At 38.0% G+C, this 26,606-nt stretch overlaps 1 protein-coding gene across 1 annotated transcript in view; it reads right to left on the bottom strand.

Moving 5' to 3' along the window:
• Positions 1–3,931: 3,931 nt before the first annotated feature.
• The window catches only part of LETM1 (leucine zipper and EF-hand containing transmembrane protein 1), a 29,461-nt gene continuing 6,786 nt past the window's right edge, over positions 3,932–26,606 (bottom strand). The window contains exons 4-15 of the mRNA XM_041402847.1: positions 25,032–25,488; positions 20,210–20,353; positions 19,391–19,528; positions 16,270–16,473; positions 15,702–15,821; positions 14,502–14,633; positions 13,728–13,898; positions 12,934–13,089; positions 12,146–12,280; positions 11,282–11,469; positions 9,219–9,357; positions 3,932–7,881 (exon numbers count right to left, since the gene is read on the bottom strand). Of these exons, the coding sequence (XP_041258781.1) occupies positions 7,732–7,881; positions 9,219–9,357; positions 11,282–11,469; positions 12,146–12,280; positions 12,934–13,089; positions 13,728–13,898; positions 14,502–14,633; positions 15,702–15,821; positions 16,270–16,473; positions 19,391–19,528; positions 20,210–20,353; positions 25,032–25,488 (2,134 nt within the window). The 3' untranslated portion in view covers positions 3,932–7,731. The remainder of the gene's footprint in view (positions 7,882–9,218; positions 9,358–11,281; positions 11,470–12,145; positions 12,281–12,933; positions 13,090–13,727; positions 13,899–14,501; positions 14,634–15,701; positions 15,822–16,269; positions 16,474–19,390; positions 19,529–20,209; positions 20,354–25,031; positions 25,489–26,606) is intronic.

Below are 26,606 nucleotides of genomic sequence, written 5' to 3'. Positions count from 1 at the left end.
GCTCCAGGCGGGCGGCGGGCGCCCCCCAGCGGCGCGGCGGTGCCGGTGCGCAGCGGGATCCCGGCGGGACGCTGCTCCCGGGGCTGGGATCGAGATCCCGGCGGGACGCTGCTCCCGGGGCTGGGATCGGGATCCCGGCGGGACGCTGCTCCCGGGGCCGGGACCGGGATCCCGGCGGGACGCTGCTCCCGGGGCTGGGATCGGGATCCCGGCGGGACGCTGCTCCCGGGGCCGGGACCGGGATCCCGGCGGGACGCTGCTCCCGGGGCCGGGACGGGGATCCCGGCGGGACGCTGCTCCCGGGGCCGGGACGGGGATCCCGGCGGGACGCTGCTCCCGGGGCTGGGACAAGAGAATTTATTCTCCCTCTGCTCTCCTGAAAACGCAGGGGTCGTGTCTGCTTCACCCGCCACCGTGGCATCCCGTATTCAAAGCTTAAATGAGGTTCCCAAGCCTTTCCCTCGCTTTCTCAAGCGCCCAGGTTCCAGCAACTGCTTCAGGGAGATGGTACACACATAAGTACATCAATGATTTTCTATTTCTCTATATTCTATATTTATACTGTATTTCTCTTGATTGAGGGTGTATTTATATATACAAAATTAAAACAAAATAATATTGTAGCCTCCCACTCACTCCAAGGAAAATTATACAGAAGAATGAGCAAGGAAAATGCTGCTATCAGCTCTCTCTGCCTATTTCCATTCACTGTTACAAATCCTCCTTGAGCCTGGCTAGGTGAGCTATTTTCCATTTCAGACTTCTCTTGAGCACAAAGCTACAAATTATGTACCAAAAGGCAGGGATAGGGTATAAATAAGGGGTTTTCTGTTAGTGCTTTCTCCCATATGATTACTTGAAAAGGGCTTTTGGGTTGACACCAGTCAAGTCTTGAATTTGAAAGTCCAAAACCTAGATAGGCAAAAGGGTCTCATCTTCAGAGTACAAAGGATTTTCTGGGGAGAAGATCCTAAGTGGCTTAGGTAAAATTCAAATTAAATCACACTTAGGGACAGCAGTGTTATTTTAATCACAGAATTTGATGGCTGCAGAAGGTAGATCTAAAAATAGTCATGTGCATGGCTTCCTCTCAGTGTCACTCTTCATCTTCACTCTTGAAGACTCATCCTAGGAACACATTTTCCACTGAATTGTTGTGGCCTATACATCTCCTGATGATTAGAGCATGCAGGATTGGAAGGGAAGGATAAAAGCATCCTGCTCTTAGGAGCAGAGACTGCACAGGGCCCACAGAGGAGCTGGGGCAGTTGTGACTGAGGAAGGTGAGAGCAGAGCTTGGTGAAGGCTGCTGATTACTGGAGATTGCACAGAACAAGCACTGAACACCACCCAGTTCATTGGAAACATGAATATTTTAACTCCACTTCCACCAGAGCAAAGCCAGGTTCTGAGGAACTGATGTGCAGCAGGGACTCTGTGTATCTTTTCTAACTGGTCCTGCATATTAAAGGATAGAGAAGAGGGAAAGGTTGGGGGATGGCAAGGATGGAGGAGAAATACCTGCTCCTTTTCTCACTACTTTGGGATTACATCTGTAAATGGAAGAAAACACTTTTACAAGTCTAGAGTAGGCTGCTAAGATCCCCAGGTTTTCTGCACAACAGGTTTTTACTTCCCATCTTTAGTAAGATTATTAAGACTTCTTTTTTTTTTTTTTTTTTTGGTAATTATTTTTCTGTTGCTCATCTCCCAGTTGCCCTTCAGCTCCTTGCTGAAGCTCTCCTTACAGCAGTCTGAAAATCTTGCTTAATCAAGGACCTGAAATGCAGTTAGAAAACACTATGCAAAAGCTTGGATGGCTTTGTGCTGGAGCTAAGAGAAAAGGAGGGACAGAGAATCCAACGTGCACGGGAGAGCTGACATCTCAAATTGCTGGCTGCAGCACTCCCTGAGACATAAATCAGGCTGCTCATGAAGGGGCTGCTCTGCCAATATACATAGAGAGAAATACTAGACGGGAAGCAGCAAATCTGCATTAGATCCATCTCTAGCATAGCAGAAATCCTTTACGCCAGTTAGATGAGAGAAACTGATGTTTGCAAACCACAGAAGGTTTGGCAAGGGTGAAATTGTACATGCTAATGAGCCCCCAAAGAATTTTGACCTGTGAAGGCTATTTCACTACTGAGAAAGATTTATATCCAATAATACACAAAAGTGGAAGTGAACACAGAGTATGGGGAATTAGAAACATACTACAAACATCCTCCTGCTCACATCAGCATTGAGAAATAATTCAAGAAAATACCAAATATATAAGCAGTGAGAAAAGTGAGACTCTTTAGCCAGAGAAACTCCTTGGTACGATCTGTCACTGTCTGCATTTGGTATTTAAAAACCTTATTGCTACAAAATGCTGTTCTAGGTCCTTGCACAGACTCTGCTCTGGAGAACTTGTTGTCTGCCCAGTCACTGTCAAGGAGGTTTTATGTTACAGTGGCACAAGAGCCAAGTGATGTATTATTGATAGACTGGGCATTAACTGAACACAGATTTCTCAAGCCTCAGGTCGATGAAACAACCACAAGGCCATCAATCTCTCACCACCACTATGCAGATGTGTTCACCCTCTAAATGACATTTCACCAAAACAGTTTGCAATAAAACTTCCCTATTAATCCTTTTCAGACCACAATGTCATGAATTGTGGGGTTTTCCCAACCAGTTTTCTGCCTGCCTGCAACACTAGCCTGATACAAAAGAAGATTCCATCCAGTAAAGTCACAGCAATATGTTCATTATCTGCTATTAGAGCAGGCAGTTGCCATTCCCACCGTACATATTTGCAGACAATGCACAAATCCATGTCTGTAATTGCATTGAGTCTGGCTGAGCTGGAGGTCATTTCCCCACAGCAGCCCTCACAGTGCTGTGCTTTGCCCTGGGAGCTGCAAAGGTGTTGATAACCCACCCATGATTTGGCTGCTGCTGAGCAGGGCTGGCACAGCATCAGTGCTGCCTCAACATTCCCCCATCAATGGGCTGGGAGTGGGCAAGATCCTGGGAGGGGACACAATTTAATTTATTGAGGGTATACTCTAGACCCTATGGTGTCAGCTCAGATACAAAGCCAAGGAAAGGAGGAGGGAGGAAGGACATTTGTTATTTATAATGTTTGCCCTCCAGAGCAACTTCCTCACCTGCTGAAGCCCTGCTTCCCAGGAAGGGGCTGAACATCACCTGATGATGGGGAGTAGAGAATAAATCCTATTTTTTCCTCTTTGCTCGTGCATGCACAAACTTTTGCTGTTGCCTTAGTGAACTGCCTTATCTTAATCTACAAGCTGTCCCCATTTTCCCCTTAGATTTTAACAGTTACACACCATTGTTATAAACACGTCATAAAGATTCATTAAAGAGTGTAATAAGCATTATATCTCAGCAAAGAGAACAGTGGATCCAGAAGTCAGTCTTTTTCTTGGGGGTTCAGTAAATATGATCAAGGACACTTGCCAATGTCCACATTTAATTCACAAACTCAAACTCCAATTCCTCTGCAAGTCAGTTTGACCACTGCTGCACACCACACCTATTCACCCTAATTAAAAGGTCATTAAAGGAAATTCTTAAAACAAAAGCTTAAAAGGAACAAGTTTTGCTACTTTTAAAGCTTTTTATTTGGTATTTGGCTTTAAGCAGAAAAAGGAAACATTTGCAACACAACCTTACTTATTTATTATTATTTTAAAAGCCCGTCAAGGCAGAGGGTTGTCTTCAGTCACCTGTTGGAACACTTGACACTAGAGAGCAGATTCAGCATTTGCATGTTCCCAAATCCTGTTCTAAAGCAGACAGGAGATTACTTTCATAGACACAGCTCATCAGCATCCAGCCCTGTGCCTGGCATCTCATCGGAATAGCAATAAATTAACACTAAATAATCAAAACCAACAGAAAAATAATGGAGAGATTAGGTTTCAAAATGATACTTTTATTGTAACTAAACAAAGGACACAAGCTCCAATTAACATAAAAATTTTATACTGAGTTATGGCAAACACAGGACAGTATGCTCAGAGCACAGACAAATGATTTTCAACTTAAATTTATAACACAGCTGAAATTCATCAACTGAAAAGCAAACTTTGGAATACATACAAAGAACAGAATATGGGATTATTCTTTCAATTAAGTGTACCCAATTATTTGATATTAACAATTTAAAAGTATTTAAATACATGCTGAAGTAGATAAAGTTAAAATTATTAGCAAGGTATGCAGATATAAAGTTACAAGAAGTATTTTGGAGTTGTATAAAAGATGCAACTTTTTCCCCCTGGACAAAGCCTAAGCGTAAGGTATTATCCTGGCAAGAGACACTCTCTACCTGCATGCAGTCCTGCTGACAAACTATGACTGAACAGCTTTCTGGCACTTAACCTGCAGGCAGACTGACTCTCACAGTATGTAGTCAGTGATGAAAATATCTGTGAAAACCATCTTTTGGGCTAAGATGAAAAAAGAAATAAGTTTTTCCATAAAATAGCTCCTATAACACGCTTGTTTTGAAGGGGGGAAAAGAAATCACATCCTACTCTACTTCTCTTCCCAGTTCCTAAATGGATTTTTAAAAAAGCTTGTTGCATGTTTTACATTTTCCCCCTGAACAGTTTATAGTCAAAATTTATTTAAATCTGCAACAACCCCATCAATGGTCTTACCAATCACCTAAGTCTGAGCTCAGAGGCTTTGCCTGTGTAAGTCACAAAGTCATCAAAATCTCGCATATCTTTTAAATTATTTAAAGAAATATTTACATCTCCTGATTAAATATTCACTCAGGAATAAGTTCTGACCAGTTAATGTACACTTGTACACTCATCCTTCTCTGAATGTACTGCAGCTTCTGGTTTTTTGGTCAACACCAAAGGCAACCGAGCACATTAGCTGGAGCTACTCCATGCTGCTGCAGTTACCAGGACAGAGCTGCTCGGGAGGTTCAAAGTTGGGTAAAAGTGGATCCCAAGGGCTTCCCTAATCTTTTAAAGCTTGCAAAACATGTGTTGTTCAAGTCCAGCTGTAATGGGTTTGCCTGCTTTCAACAGAAGGAAGGCATTCCCCATGAAAGTCCTTTCTGTGGTTGGTGTGCATGTCCTGTCATCACTTTAGGGCACAGCAGAAAGCTGCCATTTCTGACTGGCATTTAAAACAATTTTATGTAATCTGTAAAGATTTCACAATATGCCAAATTTCATGCAAATCCAAATGTATTCCATTTACTTTAATCAGAATATTCTTCATCAAATTAAAAAAAAAATAAATAAACAACAGCTATTTTTGGCTCCCTTCTTATTTAATCCACAGAAAATTTAAGTGAACAGTAAACACAGAACAGCAGCAAAGTGTTTTAAACTCCCAAATACTGCAATCAGTCAATTTACTTTCAGGACAGTTAAAGCTCTGTAAAACTTTAATCAATAAATATTTGAAGACAGCCTTTTCTGCTACTTCCCTGGTTTAAATCTGCATGCATTCAAGTGAATACAATTCTTAGGTTTTTGATATTCCATGAAAGGTAGCAGGCAATTTTAGAGTATCTTTACCACATTTCAGGAATGTCAAGTAATATTCTTATACATTGTTTTAAAATTGAAAATATGCCACTGTAAAAATTTAGCCTACTTCAAAGTCCATAAATTCTAGCTGTAAATTATAAAATGGAAAATTAGTCTCTAGATCTTATTTTTGTGAAATCAGTTTTATTCTTGAATTTTCATCTAACACAAGCATTGGCCTAAAAAAAAAAACAAAAAAAAAAAAACAAAAAAAACCCACATAGTGAAGTCAGATTTTCAAAAATCTACAAAGTGACTTCCTTGCTGAAATCTCCAAGGTAATCTTGATTTATGAGGAAGAGAACAGCCCCCTTGTTTTGGGATACATAAACCATAAAGATTGTACTGATTTGAAATTTCAGCTTCACCACAGCAATTTCACACTTCAGATACAATTACAGTAATTCTCAGGAGGTTCTTGCTGTAAGCAGCTTTCTTTGCAAACTGTACAGAATATGAACTCAATAGTTGAACTAGACACTGACTTTTTCTAGAACTGTACATCTCACTGTACATATTGCTTTGGAAACAACTAAATACAATGGTCCATATCATGCAAGCCATGAGACTGTCAAAACTTCTTTTGTTCCACTAACTTCAAATAAGTTTGTACAAATAATTTAGCCAATCTAGATAAATACTGCACATGGAATTATGCTGAAATATGCTTGGGAGTTGGTATTTTCTACAAAAATATGCTACTATGACTAAAAGCATTAAGTACTAACTGCCCACCTCAATATCATAATGTACAGTGCCATTGTCAGATGTGCTCTCTAATAATGTACACAAAATCAAGAATGGTTGTACATTTTATAATACTGAGTGCAAAATAAAAACAGAATAAAACCCCAAACCACAACCCTGCTGGTTCAAGCCACACTACATGTATTTCATAATAGATTTTAAGAAAAGTGTAAAATTTAGGCTACCGTTAATTATGGAACATCCCAGAGTTAGTATTTTAGTTTAAAACTTTAAAAGTTACTGCTAAGAAGAAATATTAATGAGAAAACCTTGACCTACTGCCAGTATGTAGTCATACATTTAAAGACAGTGACTATAAACCAATGATGTAATCAAAGCACTGGCAATACCAGAAATGACTTGTTGACTGCACAGAAAGCAAAGCCATGAGATGAACATATTTATGTACTCTGACTATACTTGGTTAATGACTTTATACCTGAGATGAAAATTGAGAGGTAAGAGAACTACTTATGGTGTAAATAATTATCAGATGAGAAACAAGCACACAAAGATAGCTACATTTTTAAAAATATATGCAAAAAGATCACAACTGACATTTCCCCCTTTTGATTATTTTCATCCTGCTATTCAGACAAACACTTTAGCTCACTTCACCATGTGACAGATTGTGTTCTGAAACTATTTTAAAGGCTCCTGTGATTCCAATGCTTTAATAATTCATGGAGTTTTGAGTAGAAGCAACATAATCTACTCTCTAGTCCTATGAAATTTAAGGCACCCATAAGTAGCAAACTTCATGCCAAGTTTTCATTCTAGGGAAAAATAAATCTGATTTTTCCCTTCAACAGAAAATAATAATAACCATGAATTCATAAAAGTGATCAGAATGCCACATTCTCTGTCAGTGAGGCAACAGCTTAGTGATATTTAGCTTAAAAACCCCTAAATCTATAGAGTTACTACTGAAGCCACGGAATCTTCACTAGCAGATTAGAAAATGTATAATATTGTGATGGAACAGAAAGTTTGTATTAAATTTTGAAAAAGCTAAAAGGTAGAAGCAGAGCAAGGTTGGGCCCCGTGTAATGATGGAAGAAAATAAATGGGAAACATTTCTCCATGATAGATACACTGAATTTATACAGCAAACTTGCGAGTTTAATGGATCACTGTACCACAACAATGAGTGCAAATACATGTTTTTGTGGGCAGGAGCACTGCTAAGAAGCCTATTCTGTTTTCATCAGTATGGAATGACACTAAATCACTTCTTTGATGAATGGAAATTTCATTCCATATGTCAGAAAACTTATCTACGATTTATTACCAGAATCAGCTCAAAACACTTCCCATAATCACAAAGCTCAAGTAATATGAAGCCATTAGACACAGAAAGATATACAAGATTTTGGTTACAACTGCGATTAGCTTCAGATTCTGAAGCTTAATTCTTTGCTTCTGCAGCTTCCTTATCATGCTTTTCCTTTGCTTTCTCTTTTTCTTCCAGTTTTTCTTCTTTTTGAAGCAGTGACATAATCTCAGCAACCTGGCTGGTGCCAATATCAATATCTTCTTTGTCAATCAATTCTACAACCTACATGAACATAAAATGAAATTGAGAGCACATTTAGGTTTTACATGATGGAGGCGTTTTCCTACAATAATTTTTTTTAAGACAACAAAAGTATTCAGCTCTTGTGTTCAAGAAAAACAGCATTTTCTTTCTTACATGGAAGACAAATTCAAACCACAACCAGTACCTCAAACACATCCAGAGTACTGAAAAAAAAGCTCAAATGTAAACTAAAAGACTTAGAACTTTTGACCTTTGTGTGTGTAGCACACAAAGACATTTTAAAGCATTAGTAAAACAGACCCATTTATTTTATCTGTTTCAATGGAAAGCTGAAATTCAGTACCCGTTGAAAAAGTATTTAAGACAGCAATTAATAGACTTAATTTTATTTTAATTTTATTTAAGAACACCTACCTACTGTACCAGACAGGCACAAATTTAGAAAAACTTAAAAGTAAAGGGGGTGGGACTTTCAGAAAAGAAATGAAAAAAAAATCTAGTAAATTATTCCAAATTCCTTTAAATAGCTTTTCATACAAATGTATTCTTGGCATCCCTCCTCAAGTTCCTAGACTTATTGTGCAACATATGCAGAATTTACAAGTACATTTTATCTGTGTTGCTAAATGTGCAACGGCTGTTTAGAGCAACAGGGAAGATAATCACCACTGGGGCAGCAGAGAGGAAAAATGTGTTTCAAAAGGCTGATACTGTATTTTCTAGCTGGCCATATTTTAAATGCTATTTCTGTATCCAGTAGCAGAATTACTCGAGGGAAGTAAGTTTCAGGACAAATCTAAATTTACCAAGTGGAAAAGAAACAAGAAAACAAAGGTGAAAGGGAGAGAAAACCTGAGAATGTTCAGCAAAATGAGAGAACAGGACAAATCAGGCAACAAACACAACTTGCTGCCTTTCAAGCACAGGAAATACAGATCTCAATGAAACACCTGAAGTATACAAATAGGCAAGCAAAGCTACTATTTTGTATTGATATGAAATATATCTATGGATGTTATGTCAAGACCTTCCCTAACAGTGGTAGTTCTACTCCCTCCCATTTGTAAGTAATAGCAAAATTATCATATTTTACAGAACTTGACAGAGACATACAGAAAAACCTACAGCTTTAAAGGTAATGTAGTAATGGACATGGATTTTCCCCCCCTCTAATAAAACCAGCCATAGATATTCTCAAGATGCTGTTATATAAGATTTGTTTACAATACATACCAAAAACCTCACTGGCATCAAGTAAAGACACTTGCAAAAGATTGCACAATGAATTTATGCCCAACAGGTGCAATTTTGAAGGATGGTTAGCCTTATTTTCTTTAAGAAGTTCCCAAACTTACCTTAACAACATTATCTATATCAATTTGGCCATCCTTGTTTTCATCTAGTGCCTCTGCAATCCTTGTTAGCTTCTCCTCTGGAATCTTCTGAATTTGTTTCATTGCATTAATTAGCTCAGCAATGCTGATGAGATTCTTCCTGAAGAGAAAGCACAAACTCTACATGACAAGCAGTTAAGCCAAAGGAATAAGGTTGACAAAAGGCAGTACTGGAAGCTACTACACTGCAGGATGCTTGTAAAATCATTAATTAATATTTATAACCCTGAACATGCAAAAGAATGTAAAAAACCAAAAAGGAGTTACTGATCAGAAAGCAGATTTTCATCTTACCATCGAATCTCATGTTTTCAGTTTCCACATATTTTACTGAACAAATATAAGTACCCAGAAGCATTTGAAATAAAGTTTTCTGTGGTTCCCAGACTGTGTATCTAATGCCCTTTGTCCCTTCACTCCCCATTTACCATATATATATATGGATATAGTGCCATGTTTCTGGCATCCTTTTACATATAGAGGGGGGCTGACAGAAAATCAATGAGTCACAGGAAAACAAAAGCTGAGAACTAATCACTTGAGCAATTGAGCTGTTTTGTTAAATCAGCTTCACTTGCTCCTGTCAAGGACCAGACTCTGGGGAAGGAAGAACCAGCAGGTTTCAGATGTTACTCTCTGCTCACTGATCTCATGATGTTCAAGTTGTTTGCTGCAACCTAAAGCACTTCGTGCCTCTGTATTTTGCTAGTTTGAAGAAACATCTTCCAGCACAGATCCAGATGAAATGCACGAGACAGTGAAGCCAATAAATACTAAACAGAAGGGCTTTATCAGTGTAGTCCCAGCTCTTCTGGGCAGAGACACACTTTTATGCAAGGAGCATTTTTCCTGCTGCTACTAAATGTCCTGGACATAGCTTGATAATGACTGCACCATCCTGAAGGTTAGAAGACAAGCCTTTGACAACTAAGCAATATTTAAACAAGTAATTCTCAATCATCCACAATCACCTACAAAATTATCCAGAAAACTATCCATTACAAAGTATAATTACATTCAGTACAAGCAGATTCTGCATTGTATTGTTAGTTCACAAATTCAGATGGTTTTGATCAACAACTTCTCTGTAGCACCATTCACATGGCTGCCTTATTACACACAATCTGCAACAAATGACCGTTTGCCCTGGGGACTGGAAAACACAGAGCTCAGAAGCAACAAAAGCAGAATCCATATTTCTGTTTAGTTATGCTCTTTGGGAGCAGCCATACTCTCTTAATGAATCACACAAAATGGTGCAAGCATAAGCCAGACTAATACAACATTTATGATCACAAACCATGAGAGTTTGTGTCACAGTTTTCAGGTATTTCAGCATGTGTAACAAGCAGCGTATGACCATTTAACATAGGATTGCCTGAAAGACTCTACCAATAATATTAAGGTCTGGATAAGTGTTGATAAATTAATTTTGTAATGAAACTATCAGGAAAAATCTTTCATTGAAAATCTGTGTATTAAAAAATTGAAATGAAGTAAATCTCTTGGAAAGGAAGTATGTAAAATTATCCCTCACTTCCATTGGACACATTTTCTCACTTGTCTCAAGACACCACAGACCCTTGCAATTTTTTTCCTCACTAACATCGTTGTTACCAAATAACAACAAATATGGACATACTCACACTGTTGTGCATCTTTTCAGTCAATGGCACAGGGCAAAAATTACTGTGTGAGGAGCATGACTAAGGGGATGATTTCACCTGTAATCCTGTTAGTGCCAAAGGCATGGACAATATGGTAAGATTCTAATCAACACTTAGACTTTCAGAACACCCTCAGGATCTGGGGAATTATACATCCTTTTTTCCTTCATCAGTTCAACCATATTTAGCCTTAGCAGAGAGAAAATCTGCAGCACAGTTTTGTTAATTTTGTTTTTTTAAAATCTATTATCTCAATATTCCAAACAAGTTATTCACCAATTATTTTTTAACCACACATCAGATAAAAGCAAGAGTAAAGGTGAACAGAGACACATCCAGTGCTCCCAGGTCACTTACCCAGCAGGAGTATCCTCACCATCCAGCTTTGCATCTGCTGTCTTTTGACTTGTTTCTAATTCCACAATAATTTTGTCTATCTGACCAATCATTCGGTTCACTCTCTTTGTCAGTCTCTTGCTTGCCTTTGACTCTTCCACTGCCTCTTCCTCACCAGTTTTAGAAAGCTCCTTTATCTCTTGCAAGTCCTAGAAGAAATGGTCAAGAGAGAGAAGAGCTTTTGCTGGTGTGAGTTCACAACAGACAATACTGACTTCAACCAGCACTTCAAGACAGGAGCCATTTGTAGATGAAATACAAGTGTAGAAACACACAAAGCCAAACAGAATTAGAACAACAAATTTTAACACTGCTGCCTTTTTCATGCACCTCTTAAATGTTATTTTCCACACCTTTCATAAGACTGGATAAGGTTCATTTTACTTATCCTGGAAATTTCTGTAATACTGACATCTACACTTGCTAAGAAAGAACTGCAGCATGCAGCAGTCAGTCAGCTCCTGTTACCCCAGCCCCCTGGGAACAAGAGCAGGAGCAGGAATCTCATCTGCTGGGAATTACTCTAGTGATAACAATTGGGCTTTGAACATGTTACACAAATGAGGCTCTGCATTGTCATACACAAAGTTCATTCACTCAGCTTCCAACTTCAGACTAACAGAAAACCAAGAAAGAGAATCTTTAAATTTGTGGATCACTTCTGATAAAACTAAAGAGGCTCTGCATTGTCACACACGAAGTTCATTCACTCAGCTTCCAACTTCAGACTAACAGAAAACCAAGAAAGAGAATCTTCAATGTGTGGATCATTTCTGGTAAAACTAAACATGAACAGAAAAAGAACTTCCACTCCCCATTCTTCACCTCATTATACTCCTGGATATCATCCTTCAATTCCTCAAGCTCCTCCTTTTCCTTTGTTAGTGATTTTTTCTGTTCCTGCAGCTTGGTGCAAGCATCACTCAGCACATCAATCTCCTCCTTGGTAATTTCCTCACCCTGCAACAGAAAACATAGATAAATTAGTGACAGGCACATTTGTGATCTTCCTGCAAGATTTTCAGTCTTCTAGCAGAAAAGAGAAAATACAGGATTTTTTTTTACATGTTTGGAATCACTACTATCACATAGTGATTTTGAGGCTAATACAAAGATTTTAAATGGTAAGGCAGTTAATTTGCTATGGTACTGTTTTTTGAATTGCACCAGTAGTAAGTTCAGCTAATGTGATTGATTGTGTGAGTTTCTGAAATTCCATACCTGATAAGAGTTAAGTTTGAAAAATTGAGCTGTAGAAAAGTTATCTTCAATAACCTTTTTGAGAAGGAGGATGAACATCCATAGTAAGTACACCTATCTCTTGAAAAGCTGATAAAATATGCACAGGCCCATTCCATCTACAGATAATGCAACTGCCCCCCCCAAACAGGTATATTAATTTCAATAATGCAGAGAGATAAGGGAGATGTTTTCTTCTGATTTCAGCTCCTGCATTGGTGAATTTTCAATTCACAAATTAGTTGTTTTTAACTAACAGAATGTGGTGAGAGGATTAAAAGTGAAGGGCAGACAAGCAATTTATCGTGGTCCTCACATGGATGCTCTGAATCTTTACATTCATAAGTATGAAAACGTGTGGTTATCCAGATTACCTTAATGCCTTCCAGCACTGGTGCTGTATCTATCAGTGCCTCTGAGTGCCCTGCTGCACCTGCCCGTGCCAGTTCTGGTTCAGTATCCATCACCACCTGGCTTTTTTTAGCTTGCAGAGCAGTTGCTTCAAGATCTGCTGCTGGTTCCGCCGCTTTCTAAATTTAAAACACCTCATTAGGTTGCATTTAAAAAAACCCCAAAACATTAGCTGTATTACTTTCAGGAAAGAATGACTTGTCAAAATAGAAATAGCTGCCAAAGTAGAAACGCACATTTTATGAGAAGAGGTCAAAAAACTGCAAGATATTGAGTGGTTTCACATTAACATACCTACTTGTATTTAAAGAACTACTTCCGTGAGCTCCTGAGGCTTAATTCATTAATGAAGCAGGCCAGCAGCTTTTATAGTTAAATATTATACAGCAACATTATCAGGTTAGTGACAAACAGAAAGAGCCAAAGATAAGAACATTTAAAATGTGGGGTGCAGAAAACTTAAAAAAAAAAAAAAAAAAAAAAAAAAAAAAAAAAAAAAAAAAAGATAAAGAAAAAGAAATCATCTCTTACTGCTTTAATTAAGAAGGAAGAGAAATCAAAGATAAGTAAGACTGAGCCAACATTTTATAGCAAACTTTTGTGTTGCAGTCAGTTAAAATATTCTCACACATCTTCCACATGTGGATTTAAAGCCCAGTTTCTTGCAGACAATACCCAGAGAGAGGCAATAACTCATAACATGCTAGTGTTCACATCACTTGACATTTACTCCTCAGTAGTTGTGAGCAGAACTTACCATGGCTGCAACTTCAAGGATTTCTTTGGCCTTCTCTGCAGCTTCAGACATTTTCTTTTCTTCATTTTCTTTTCTGATGGCTTCTTCTTCCTGAAGTGTTGCTTCCAGTCGTACTTTGTTATCTATTTTCTCACCTTCTACTTCTGCCACTTTCACTTGAGCCTCTTTGGCCTAAAAATAACAAAAGTAGCTAGTAGAAGTGTGTATATACATACAGGTATGGCTGCATAATGTAGGTTTAGATATCCTGATTGAGATAGGTAGGACAGGTATGCTAATGAATAAAGTCAAAGCCCCCAATGTTACCCTATTTTTGCATTTTTCAGAAAAAGATGACTCCCTGTCTCTAGAAAGTTTTCTGTTTTGGTGGAAACATTAATTTTCCACCCTGAAATCATACATGTTCTTCAGTCTCTTTCTCTCAAGACTACCAACAATCTATTCTGATAATTTCTTTCTCTGCATAGCATCATGTATTTTAAAGTATTAATACCTTTCTATGGCCTGAAGCATTCATTGTTTCTATGTGAAAGGTGTATTCTAAATCTTCTTATGCTATTACTGTCTCCTGTCATGTAATCCAATATTGCCCTGTGTTTGCTTTATCCTCATATCTCTCCACATACAACATAACTTCTGCCTTTGAAGGACACACAAATAAACCTAGCTATGATTTTGTTTTTCAAGGAAAAGCAAGGAACTGAGAACAACATCTGCTTGTCTGGATGGATTTTCAGTCATGACACTGGAAGTTAGTTACACACTATGTCCATCAGCACTGTCTGGTAGTGTCTGAAGGGTTGTTTTGAGCTGATCAGCTGGAGAAAGGGTATCTGGAAGATACATGGCTCTGGATAAAATAAGCAATGAAGTAGGAATTTCCTGGTTCAGGTGCAGATCTAACCACTGTAAGGGCAATACAAAAAAAAAAAAGTCTTTAATTTCAGGATGTTTTATTCTTTTTTATAAATAAAATCAAACAAAAGTAAATACAATTTTTTTTTTACCACTACTTATCAGTCAATATCCTAACACAGGAACTACAGATTATAACCAGCTAAGAATTACAGCCATTGCAATGAAATATAGGAAGATGCATTTTGTTTGAAGTAGAATTTCAAGAAACACTGAATGAATATTTGAACAAGTGGTTTGTTTCACATGCACCTTAAAATCACAGAACGATTTGGACTGGGTTAAAGATCATCCATCTCGTTCCAACTCCCTGCCACAGGCAGGGACACCTTCCACTAAACTGTTCCTCAAAGCTCCATTCAACCTGGCCTTCAACACCTCCAGGGATGGGGAGCACATCTCTGGGAACCTGTGTCAGTGTCTCAGCACCCTCACAGAAAAGAATTTCTTCTTACTATCTAATCTAAACCTGCCCTCCTTCAGCTTAAGGCCATTCCGCCTTGTTCTGTCACTGCATATCCTTGTGAAAAGTCCCTCTCCAGCTTTCCTGTAAGCCCCCTTTAGGTACTGATGGTGCTATAAAGGTGTCCCTGGAGCTTTCTCTTCTCCAGGCTGAGCAACCCTAACTCCCTCAGCCCATCTTCATGACAGAGATGCTCCAGGCTCCTGTAATCAACTTAGTGGCCTCCTCTAGACATGTACCAACAGACCTTCCTCTAAACCAGGCAACACCAAGAGACAACTGATCTACTAGGTGAAAACCTCCTTTGAGCAAGATAATAACTGACAAGCAAACTTTCAAAATTGCAAACATATTTCAGATATGTTAAATTTAAAGTATCTACGTGCATCATCAAAACATCACGGTCAAAAGGCAGCAACCCACAGCTACTACATACTTACAAAGCACATGTGACAAAAGCTTATTAAGAAGACTCTTTTAACCAAGCCTTTAATGAGAACAGAATCAAAATCACTTCTCAGAATCAGAATGAAAACCAGAGCATCAGAGCTAACAACTGGAATTAGGTCAGTGTAGTGAGTCTTGCATAACCATACCTGTTTAAGCTGCTCCTTGAGACGCTCCTCTGTCACACCAAGAGCTCTCATCCCTCGGGCACGACAAGCTGCCTGCAGTTCTTTAACAGTCAGGGTATCAACTCCCTCTTCAGCAATCATCTGCACAATGAAAGGAAATTTGACCCTGTTAGAGCTCAAAACAGAGGCACCATCAGCAGTGCACAGCCACAGGTTACAACAGCCACTAGAGGCTGCTGTGCTAACACAAAACAGCCTCAGCTGCTCCCCCAGCTCCAGCATGGACAGCCAACCCCTGAGCTGATACTTCTACCAGCTCCCTTACAAATTATAGTTTCACATAAATGTTTAATTTGTGATATAATTATTTTCATTTCAATTAATGGTAGATTTAAAAAAAGATCAGTTTTTTCTTAACAAATAAGGACGCTTCTGATTTTAAACTCTTCAAGCCTTTTTGTTCAAAGTTCTCAAACAAGACAATTACAACAAGAAAGGAAAATGCCTAGAAAAACATACATATATCCACACACACTCATTACTGCTATGTGTCAAAATTATTACCCAGTGCCTATTCAGAATGACTCACTTTGTCATCTGCTTTTATGCTCCTCAACCTCATTGTCAGCTGGAAGCGGAGAAAGTTATTTGTCCCAATTGACTGAAGTTCCAACAATTTACAAAGTGCCACCAGCTGAGGCCTGGTCAGATTGTCCAGTGTCAACTCATCTTCAAACAGTTTAGAGAACCTTAGGATCTCTTCATTACTGGGTCTTTCACCAGTTTCCCTGATCTGTGAGAAAACAACAAACACACACAAAGCTTTTCAAAGCAAATGTTATAGTTGGGCATTATTTTGAATAAAAACATTCTCCTTGTTTGTCAAGCACTTTGCAACAGTTTTGGGATAAGAAATAGCACATAAGGAAGGAATGAAAGAAGTTTGTAAAAAACCAAACAACTTACTTACTTAGGGAAAAGAATTGATAGTGCTGACAGTTTCCAACAACACTGCATAATGTACTTAGGATAAAATTAACAAAACAAAAATTGGATGCACCTGTACACTAAAGAGCAGGTCTAGCTGAATTGCACTGCCATGAGATACCTCAAGAAATATATATATATACCTTTGAGTTAATAAATAGTTGCTACAGGAGTCACACTGGCAGTTATTTGTTCTGGTACCATATTTACTAAACACAGAAACACATCAGATAAAGATGGAAAGATAAAGTAAGAAGTTCACCCAATAGCAAAAATTTTGCAACACTAGTGTCCCCAAGAAACACAGATTCAGACACCTAACTACCTAATTCTCTTCATTTGTTACAATACTCTGGCTTTCAACTCCTAGATGTTCTGCGGCACCTCAGTGCAAATGTTTTTGTACTTGAAGTTATTCAAAGTATAAAGCACTGTTTGGGAAAGGACTCTGCATCCTTTGTGATGGCAGGTCCTATGTAACTGCTTGTACAAATGCAAAATGCTACCAATGACTTCTCAGTCATTAAATTCAATTATTGGAAGCTGAAATAACAGTTCAAAGAAGTAGGAGAAAAATTCCCTAGTCTCATCAGGTCACAGTAAAGCATTATCACCTGTATAGATGTTGATTTTTCTATTTCAAGTATGCCACCAAAAGCTTATTAGTGACATCACTACATCAAAAATCTACAGAACTTACAGTTATATACTCCCAGTCTTAACATCTTCAGTCTAACCATAGATATAAAAAAAACTTCTCCCAATACCTATACTTTTTTATAACTCCTGTAAAGAAAATATAAAACTAGGTTACATCAAGTACAGTTTGAAAACCTAACATTACCTGTACTGCCTGATTTATCATGCCTACTTATTTTACCTGCAAACTCAAATATTTTAGTGAACAGCTACTGAGCACAGAAAAAGGTAAAATTCAGGAGAAAATATGGCCTTGAGCCCATTAACCTCCAGGATACTTTTGTAGCAGAGAAACCATCTTGAAGAAAGAAAGGTCAAAGGCCTTGTTGTTCCACTTCACCAGTGCCTTCACCACAGGAGCCAAAAATGGCACTTCAAAAACACAGGAAGTATTTTCTCCCTTGTTTAAAGATGAATTTTGACAGAGCCAAGCATGTGTTTCTTGAAAGTACAAATTGAAGCTTTCTAGTACATCACTAGCTTCAAAGCAACAGAGACAAATTCTGGAATTATGCAGCAGACATATTAAGCCTGCAATCAATGCTTCCTGCAGCATCAAATACCTCACCACAGAAGCCACTGTTAAAGAATAGCAAAAAGGTGAAAAACATTGAAGCTGCTTCTTGCTCTGACATTTATTATCCGGTACAGTGAAATGAGATCAATGAAATTTGCCTCTGTGGCACAAATGAGAAATATATAGCTGTAAAAAGTACACCCACACAGATGAAATGCAGGGCTTGAAACTTCTTTTTTAGTCATCACAGGAACTTGGGACTTCCTCCAGCAAATGTGGAGTGAAACATCATTTATTTCCATGAAAATTAACGGCCAAATGTAAATTCTCAGTAGCAGTTCTTCCAGAAGAAAATGAAATGTTCTGAACATGAAGCATAAGTGGGCAAGTTCCCAGAGCCTGCAGGGGCAGTGCCTCAGCCACTAACTGCTATAACTAACCACTTACAATGTTCTGCAGATTCAAAAGAACAGAAACAGATGACTGCAGAGAGGCTTCGAAGTAGTAGGGACTTTGCAAGAAGTTAATGACTGGCAAAATTTGCCACTATGATTATGTGAGGTGATCTATGTGACACTATCAACATCATCTTATCACCCCACACTTTATTCTTAGCCCTGACATGCAGGAAAATCTGAAGCTATTTGGCAGGGGTTGTAAAGTTCATGTCTGAAACCTCTGCCTTTTTCTGTGCAAATGCACACTCTCTCCAAAGGAGGGGCCCACTGCCTTTCTTTCAAAAAAGCACTTGGAGATGCTGTTGGCTCCACCTCTTATTCAACAGACTCACAATTAAGAGAAATCAGAGATATGAACTGTCCTGAGAAGACTTAAGAATGCATTTTTCATCTCTCCAGGGAGTACCTTGTTCTCACCTACAGTCTGGTGAAAGGAAATGCTGTGAAACCTAAAGGCCATTAATGTAGGAGGCAGATGTCTGACACTTAAATCTCTCTGTCAGCAACTAAATAGAAAAGATTTTGCACAGCAACCACATTCTAGCTAAACCTCAGATTATACCACATTCTAGTCAGTATAGCAACTGTGCACTTAAAAATTGTTTTTACAAGCAGAATTAAATTTGACAAAAAATTTACTTTTCCTGCCCATTAAGTTTCAATCAGTTAATTAGGAAAGAAGTCCTCTCCCAGTTTTCATACCCCATGTTAAAAAAAGAGGTCAAAACCTACACGAGTACCCACTGAGCACACCATGTTTTATGTTAGAGTTAACTTATTAACAAATAAGTGAACAAAAAACAAATGAGCAAAAATATTGTGCCTCTAGAATTAGAGAGCAAAAACACCAGCTAGAACACCAAAGTTAATAATTGGAAAACTTCGTCACACTGACAAAAAAGAAATTTATCCTAAAAAGCTACTAGAAATAGAAAAATTGTTTCTTCAGGTCCAAAAAACCAAAGTGATGTGATGATTACCATAGACCAAACAAACCAAAGTGGGTTTTTTTTTGTAGGAAGAGAAAACATATTTTCCAAATTTTTTACCTTTTGAAAGAATGTTGAAAAATCTTTTGTAACATTTCCCTTGGCTGCTTTATTTTTTAAGGCCATCTCCTCAATGGTGTCTTGAAGGAATTTAGCCAATTCAAGCTTTACTCTCAATTCTTTCTTCAATCTTTCCTCCTGTTAAAAAAATATTTGTTTTTAACAGTTCCTGCCAGAAACACATGGACTAAACATCACTCAGTCCCCTGACAAGTTATGCGGAGTAATTCTGGACTTCTGCTATAACACACATTCCAAAGGGGCATTCACTCTTCCCAAAGATCCACAAATCACACTGAACAAGCTGAAGAGCTCACTATGTGCTCTGAAAGTGAAAACTCGTGGGGCTCTTTTGGTGGTTTTTAAAAAGCTCTAACAAGTCTGAGAAACCATAACTAGTAGAAATAAAGTTTAAACAAAAAAAAGCATAAGAAGCTGTTTTAAATATTAAGTATACATATGAAAAACCTTGTATCAAGGTTTAAGACTACAAATGTTACAATGTCTAATACAACCAGAAAAATAAAATAGCTTTATTTCTCCTTTGTAGGAGTCATAGAAAATGGAAATGAGGAAAACAGAAAAGACAAGAGAGGCTTTCAACCCTGATAGCTTGGCACCTGCACATATAAAAACCAGGATAGCACTGGTTCATTATTATATGTTCAAAAGCAAGATCTTCAAAATAAGGAAGAGAAAAGCATTAGCCCAACACGGAAAAAAAATCTAACATTTTTAGACTTTTTCTAATTTTTTTACCAAGAAATTTCTAATTAAAAAAAAAAAAAATCACTGGATTATAAATTCAGACCTGCTTACCTTTTTAGACTTTGTCTCAAATGTAGAGGGAAGCATATTAGGGAATAACTTAAGAGCTACTGGAAGTAAAAATTCCATAAATGGGACAACAAGAAAAACCAAGAAAGGGACCAGGCGAAAAAGATCAGCACATATTCGAAGAAACTGGAAGGGAAAAAAAATATATATCAATAAGCTAATATTTAAGCAGTTATTTTAAAAATACTTGATTTGGTCATCTAATTCTCGCTTAGGCTCACACATATATATATGTGCTATGAAGAAATTTTAAAATAACACAAGAAAAGAATGTGACAAAGTCAGTTTTCAGTGTTTTTTTTCAAGTTGCTACATACTAGAGAGTGCTGAAGTTTCACCAGTTTTCAACACTATAGAAAGTATTTCAAAAGCCTCACTGTGTCTCAATAGGATTATTGAACAAGTATCTCATTTAAACCTCTTAAAAGCACCTGAAAACAGGAGGTGGTCATTTGTTGTCATTAAAGCTGCTTAACTTCTTTTATGCATCTTTATTTGTGCTCCACCACTTCTTACATGCATGAGCTACTATGGAATAAGTAATCAAGAATAAAATGAAAGATCCCTCCCCCTCTCCCTTATAACAATTGTAATGTACATTTAAATCCAGGGTAATGAGCCCAGCTTGGTAGATTTTTTTTTAAAACCACTGCATTTCCAGAGCAGTAATCCTCTGAAGCAGGCAGCATTCATTACTGAATCTTGAACTGCATGAAATAAATACTGTCCTTGTGATTTCTGCACACTCACAAATATATATATTAGGCTGTACAGTCTATTATTAAATCTTTCAGTAATTGTTGAAAGCTTCATAACTCGGTTTATATTGGGGAGTGAAGATCTTGCTTGACTCTACCTCCTTTTACAAAGGAAAAAATCTGGTTGTTAGGAATCCCATCAGCTCCTAAATCAGAGGCACACTCTGGTACTCGACTGTTGTTCCACATCAAGATTTGATAAACTCAGCTCTAAGTGGCAAAAACTGGCAGCATAAATGCAATTACAAAAGCAAACCCATGCTGCCCACTCCAGCCTCTCCCCACAGTTCATGGCAATCAAGGGGAACAGCAGCAACAACCAGCACAGATCCCACGTCCTCAGATCTGATTTGCTAGAATACAAAACCTGCAAAACTTCATTCAGAATTTTCTTACCATAAAACCAGCACTAAAATCATAAGCACTTAAGCGTATGTGGAAGGCACATGCTCTACAGATTCAAAGTCTGGCATTTTTCTTTGTACAGAAAAAAATTCAGTTTCCCAGAAGGGATGCTTTGGTCCATTGTTTTGAGGCTCAAGGACTTTTCCATTCATTCCAACAATAGAAGGCAAATGACTACCATGGAGTTAAAAAACAAAAAAAAGTAAGAAAGTTTGGAGGAAAATTTTAAAACTCATAAGAAAAGTACTTTTTCCCTATAGAAAACCCTCAAAAATTTCTATAGAGTACAGAGTTCCTATTTTTCCCCAGTCTCTACTCTCAGAAAATGTGTGCAAGTATTTCTACAAAATCCATATCCAAGGAAGCAGTTTTACCACCAGATTAAGCCAACTTAATGCTAACCTGAGATGAGGTAAAAGGAGCCATGAAGGTGCACTGGCAGTCAAACCAGTGATCCAGCTAAAACTGACCCATAAATACATACACAGACAAGGGAAAAAGTACAAACCAAGCAAGGGTGGGGTGGGAAATCTTGATTTAAGCACCAAGCTTTTCACAGCAGCACTGCCTGGATCAGCTTTCACAAATCATGGAACTGCACCCTCGGCTAACTCAAGGAAAACAGCCTGATGCAGGAACCTAATACAATGGTGTACGATTACACACACAGTATTTGGCAGCACAGCACCAGAACCTTGTGACTACTCTGTATCTGCTGCTACAGCTGGGTACTCCACTCTTCCCTCCTCTGCAGGGAAGAGTTTGTAAAGCTGGTGGACTTGCCACAAACTCCATTGTGTTTGCCACCTCACTGCCACATCCTGAACCACCCTGCTGCAGGAGCCAGCATTAGGTCAGTTAGTTTTTTTTAAGTCATTTAAGTCACCAAGCTTTACTTCTTCCTGCCTTCTCTCCTCAGTGTAGATATGTGACCCTGCTGAATCCAAACCCTGCCAGCAGCTGTAGGAGCAGAATTTTGGAATTAAGTTTTAGTTCACATAAGCAAGAGGTCCTTTTGCATTAGCCATGCTGCAACTGCTTGTTCATGTGGTTAGATTACTTGGGTATCTTTCCATTATTGCCTCCAAAGAGGAAGGAAAGGGCAGGCAGAAATAACTCATTTGTCAGTCTGCATGAAGATAAGATTTCTCTAGGACTGTCAGCTCATGTGCAGCTTAATACTTTTAAAGCAGTATATACATCAATTTTTATATTTTTTAAAGTTCAGGAGGTACTCCAGCACCAAAATGTTAAGACTTCTTTAAATCAGACAGTATACTACAATTTATGGTTGAACTGATAAAAAAAAAAAAAAAAAAAAAGAGCTGTGTTGAAACAAACTTGAACTAAGACTTAAAAAAACCCCAAAAGGGTAATTTATGGTTGAACTGATAAAAAAAAAAAAAAAGCTGTGTTGACACAAACTTGAACTAAGACTCAAAAAAACCCCAAAAGGGTTTTTCAGCTGCTGCCTGGTTTGCTTTTCAGTGACCCCAGATTCTACCAAGCCCTCAACTCCAGAGACACAATGTCCTCTTCCTCCAAATACAGAAAACACAAAACCTAGATTAAGAAACTAATATTACTGTAGTTATTAAAACTATTTTCTCTACATCTCCTGCACTGGATTTGCATGCATATAAACACATACATATATCATTAGATAAGAGACAGGCTACACCAATGTAAACATCAATTTATATCTGCCAACAAATAAATGGCCATTTCATTTAGAAAGAGAATTAATACTGAAAATGAACATTTGCACAAAAAAACCCCCCAAATCTAGGAAGGCCAAATGCCAGATCACTACTTAAACATGAGCAAGACAGGTCTATCATCACTAGATAACAAATCAAAAGGTAATCAAATTAATAAATCCATCAATTGATGGAATATTACTGCCGTTCATATAATTTCTCAGAAGTATGGCTCAGCAAACATGAAAGAGGCAGGAAAATCAATAGCTCCAATCTCCCCCCTGGAGAATTTCCCATTCTGTTTTAAACCATGAATTAATTTGTCTCGCCTGGCTTTTCAAGTTCCCCAAAGCTCTCAATAAACCAGCACAAGCCAGAACTGCTACTTCAAGAAGTCCTGCAGTCCTCACCTTCCCCTATCCTCAGTTACTCTTTCTGGTACTCCATAATCCCCTCTCACGTCAGCAGAGACTGCTTTATTTATTGCTGAGGCCTGTCTCAGCTGGATCAGCTGCCAAGCATTCTCTTGTAGCAGCCAAGGAACACGGCAGAACTAAAGGAGCCTGAAGATGCTGAGACCATGGAGCAGAGGAGTCTGACAGGAAACCACACCCACCCAGAGACAGAAACTGCTACACGTGCCTGTAACAATTTTTGCTACTTGTCTAACCTTGTAAATTTAGGAAGAATTTTCATACTGCATTTAAGACGTGATAGGCAATGGGTTCTAATTACACACCAAATTGTTCAAATGTGACCTACTTTTATGAGGAAATTATAAAAACAATGAGCAGATACTTGTATTTTTGATCATTTGCTGGAAGTTTTGAGGGCAGAGATGTGAAGTCAGCACTTTGTGTGTGCAGGTGTCCAAACTGCAGAGAGCCACACTGCCCACAGGCAGCACTGTGCACTCCTGCCCCAGAGCACACACACCTTCTGCTCTCCAGCTTTTCTTCTAGAACATCTTTACAGCAACAGCTGAAATGCTTTTTTTTTTAAATAAAGGCAGGAAGACAGACTTGAATTTTTAATCTCTATAAACTGCTTAAACAGCTTGTCCTTAAAAACAGTAAAATGAGAACTGCCAAATCAGCATGTTTGACATTTTGCCAATCAACTGACATTGATTATCAATGTATTCTTTACCAAAAAAAAAAAAATTAACGATACCAGCTTAATATTTTGCAGTCTTTTCATACATGAACTCACATCCAATGTTTTTAAATGCCCATATAACTTTCCATTCTATTTAAATACGCCTATTTCATCCAAAACCTGAAATTACTATTGAAATACATATATATTATCCAAATTTGAAAGCACTCACATTTTTCACTCCAGATTCCATTTCCCTTTTCTTTAAAATTATAAGTTGCACTTTTAGTTTCATAAATGTAAGCAGCATTCCACAAATAAAGGGAATATATCTGGGCTAAAATGATTTCATATATATTTATAACTGAGATAATACATCATCAATCATGCATTTCAGCCTGCAGCTTTTAAGCCATTCAAAAGAACCCCATTAAGCAACAAACAGGAACTGAACTGGCACAGATACAACCTTTACTAGCAGTGTTTACTAGCAGTGTTTCCCACTGTTTTTCCAGTTGGAGTGAAAAAGCAGAGAAAATTACTGTTCATTGTACATGGCTGGGAACTTGAGAACAAACCCCAATTGCTGCCCATATGACAAAACAGAAGAATCCTCGGCTCTTCCAACAAGAAAATAACAAATTTATCTTCAAAAATGGGGAACATAGGAAAAAAGTTTTGGGGTGATACCCAACAATTTTTGTGTCCACATAGTGAAGAGGAGTGAAACACACTGAGGAATTTTAATTCTAGGAACAGAAGACAACAAAAAGAAGTAACTCAGTTCTAACAAACAGAGCAATCCCCGAGGACACCCAGAGGAATCTGCTCTTTGCTCAGTACCTGTCTCCGCTCCCGACGAGACAAAGTGGTCCCGTGCAGGATTCTCCAGAGCATCCTCGCGGCTATTTTTGTGTCAATCCACAGCAAACGAAACCCGTGGTAATAGTGCTTCAGTTCATCCACAATCCTCTGCCCGATAGACTTCTTTACAACTTCCACTTCTGTTGGACTATATACAGGACCTCCTTCTTCCAGCTTCTTGTTTTTGTCCTTTAAGGACTTGAGTGACTTTTCGACTATGGAGTCATCTTGAAGGGGACGTGAAGAATGCCACCACCTAACTGGAAGATACTGGGGACCTAAAACACCCACGCTTGCTAGTGGCGTCCATGAGCCAGAAGAGCTCGTGAGAGTGAAGTGTATTTGCTCAGATCCTTTAGTCCAACAACAGTAGTGAGCTTTTTTGGAGTAGGCGTAAACAGGAGGGACACTAGTGCAATATTTAAAGTGTACAGTCCTTCAAAAGAAAAAAGCATTCAAGAATTAGCAACAGGTCATCATCATCAGCTATTTCTAGATATATATTTGCACAGATATATATATATTTATGTATTTATAAAACACAAAATTTGAGAAATATCTACTGCATGTTTAAGGGAAAAATAATTTTTGATTATTAAAACCAATATCTATACATTAAAAGAACATTTGGCTTTATTTCATGACAAAAAAAAAAATTTAACCTGCAGGGAATTTTCCATTATACGACTTTGAAAAGGTAGTTTATTTTACTCCAATTAAATAAAGAACAGCCCCCACATGTGCTTTCCATTTAGAAAGCTAGACTTGAAAAGTAATATATAAATTTATAAGTAACGTGAAGTCCCGTCTATTACTTCTCCTGTTTGTGCAAAACGCTCAAGACAGAAAAAAAAATGTAAGTTGTATACTTGGTGCTGAGTCAGAGAATTAGTACCAGAGGAATCAGATTACATTAGAGTTCCTCTCTTACTATCTCCATGCATCCAGTCTTCCTTACTCAGCAGAACCTTTTGCAAAAACTTCTATCACGGTACTGAGCTGGGACAGAGAGAACCAACACTCTTCCACCTTGTTCAGAACTTTGTTCTTTAATTAAATGTAAACTGAAGTTAGCAGTGGAGCACTGCTCAGACACCACTGACACTCCTTATACACACAGAAGAATCACTCATTATATGCAAGTAGGACTGTACATGCTTTTAATAAAAGGTGGGACAAAAATGAAACAGCAGATAAAATATTTCATATAAATGAGTTCCATTAGTGTCCCTCAAACTGAAATACCAGCAGCAAGACATCTACAGAGAGAACTGACTGAAGTGTTTTCTTCATGGAGCTTGCTAGCTACCAAAACAAAATCAGAATGTGTTTTTGTCTTCAGTCAATGAACAGAAAATAGGTGCAAGTGGCTTTATAGGTCTTAGTAACATTTTAAGGGAAAAAAATGTTTATCATATACTTAAAAGTGCTAGCCTTACTCAATTTTCAGACAGAAACACTTTTTAAATTTAATTAATACATGCTCAAGACAATTTTAATTTACTTTAATGGTTCTGTCTAACTAATGTTGTTCAAATAGATCCTTGCACAAAA

This window comes from Onychostruthus taczanowskii, unplaced genomic scaffold (assembly GCF_017590055.1).
Source record: "Onychostruthus taczanowskii isolate IOZ18803 unplaced genomic scaffold, ASM1759005v1 scaffold2, whole genome shotgun sequence".
Taxonomy (NCBI): Eukaryota; Metazoa; Chordata; class Aves; order Passeriformes; family Passeridae; genus Onychostruthus; species Onychostruthus taczanowskii.
Note: the sequence above shows the minus strand (reverse complement) of the source record. Positions and strands in the feature narration are given on the sequence as shown.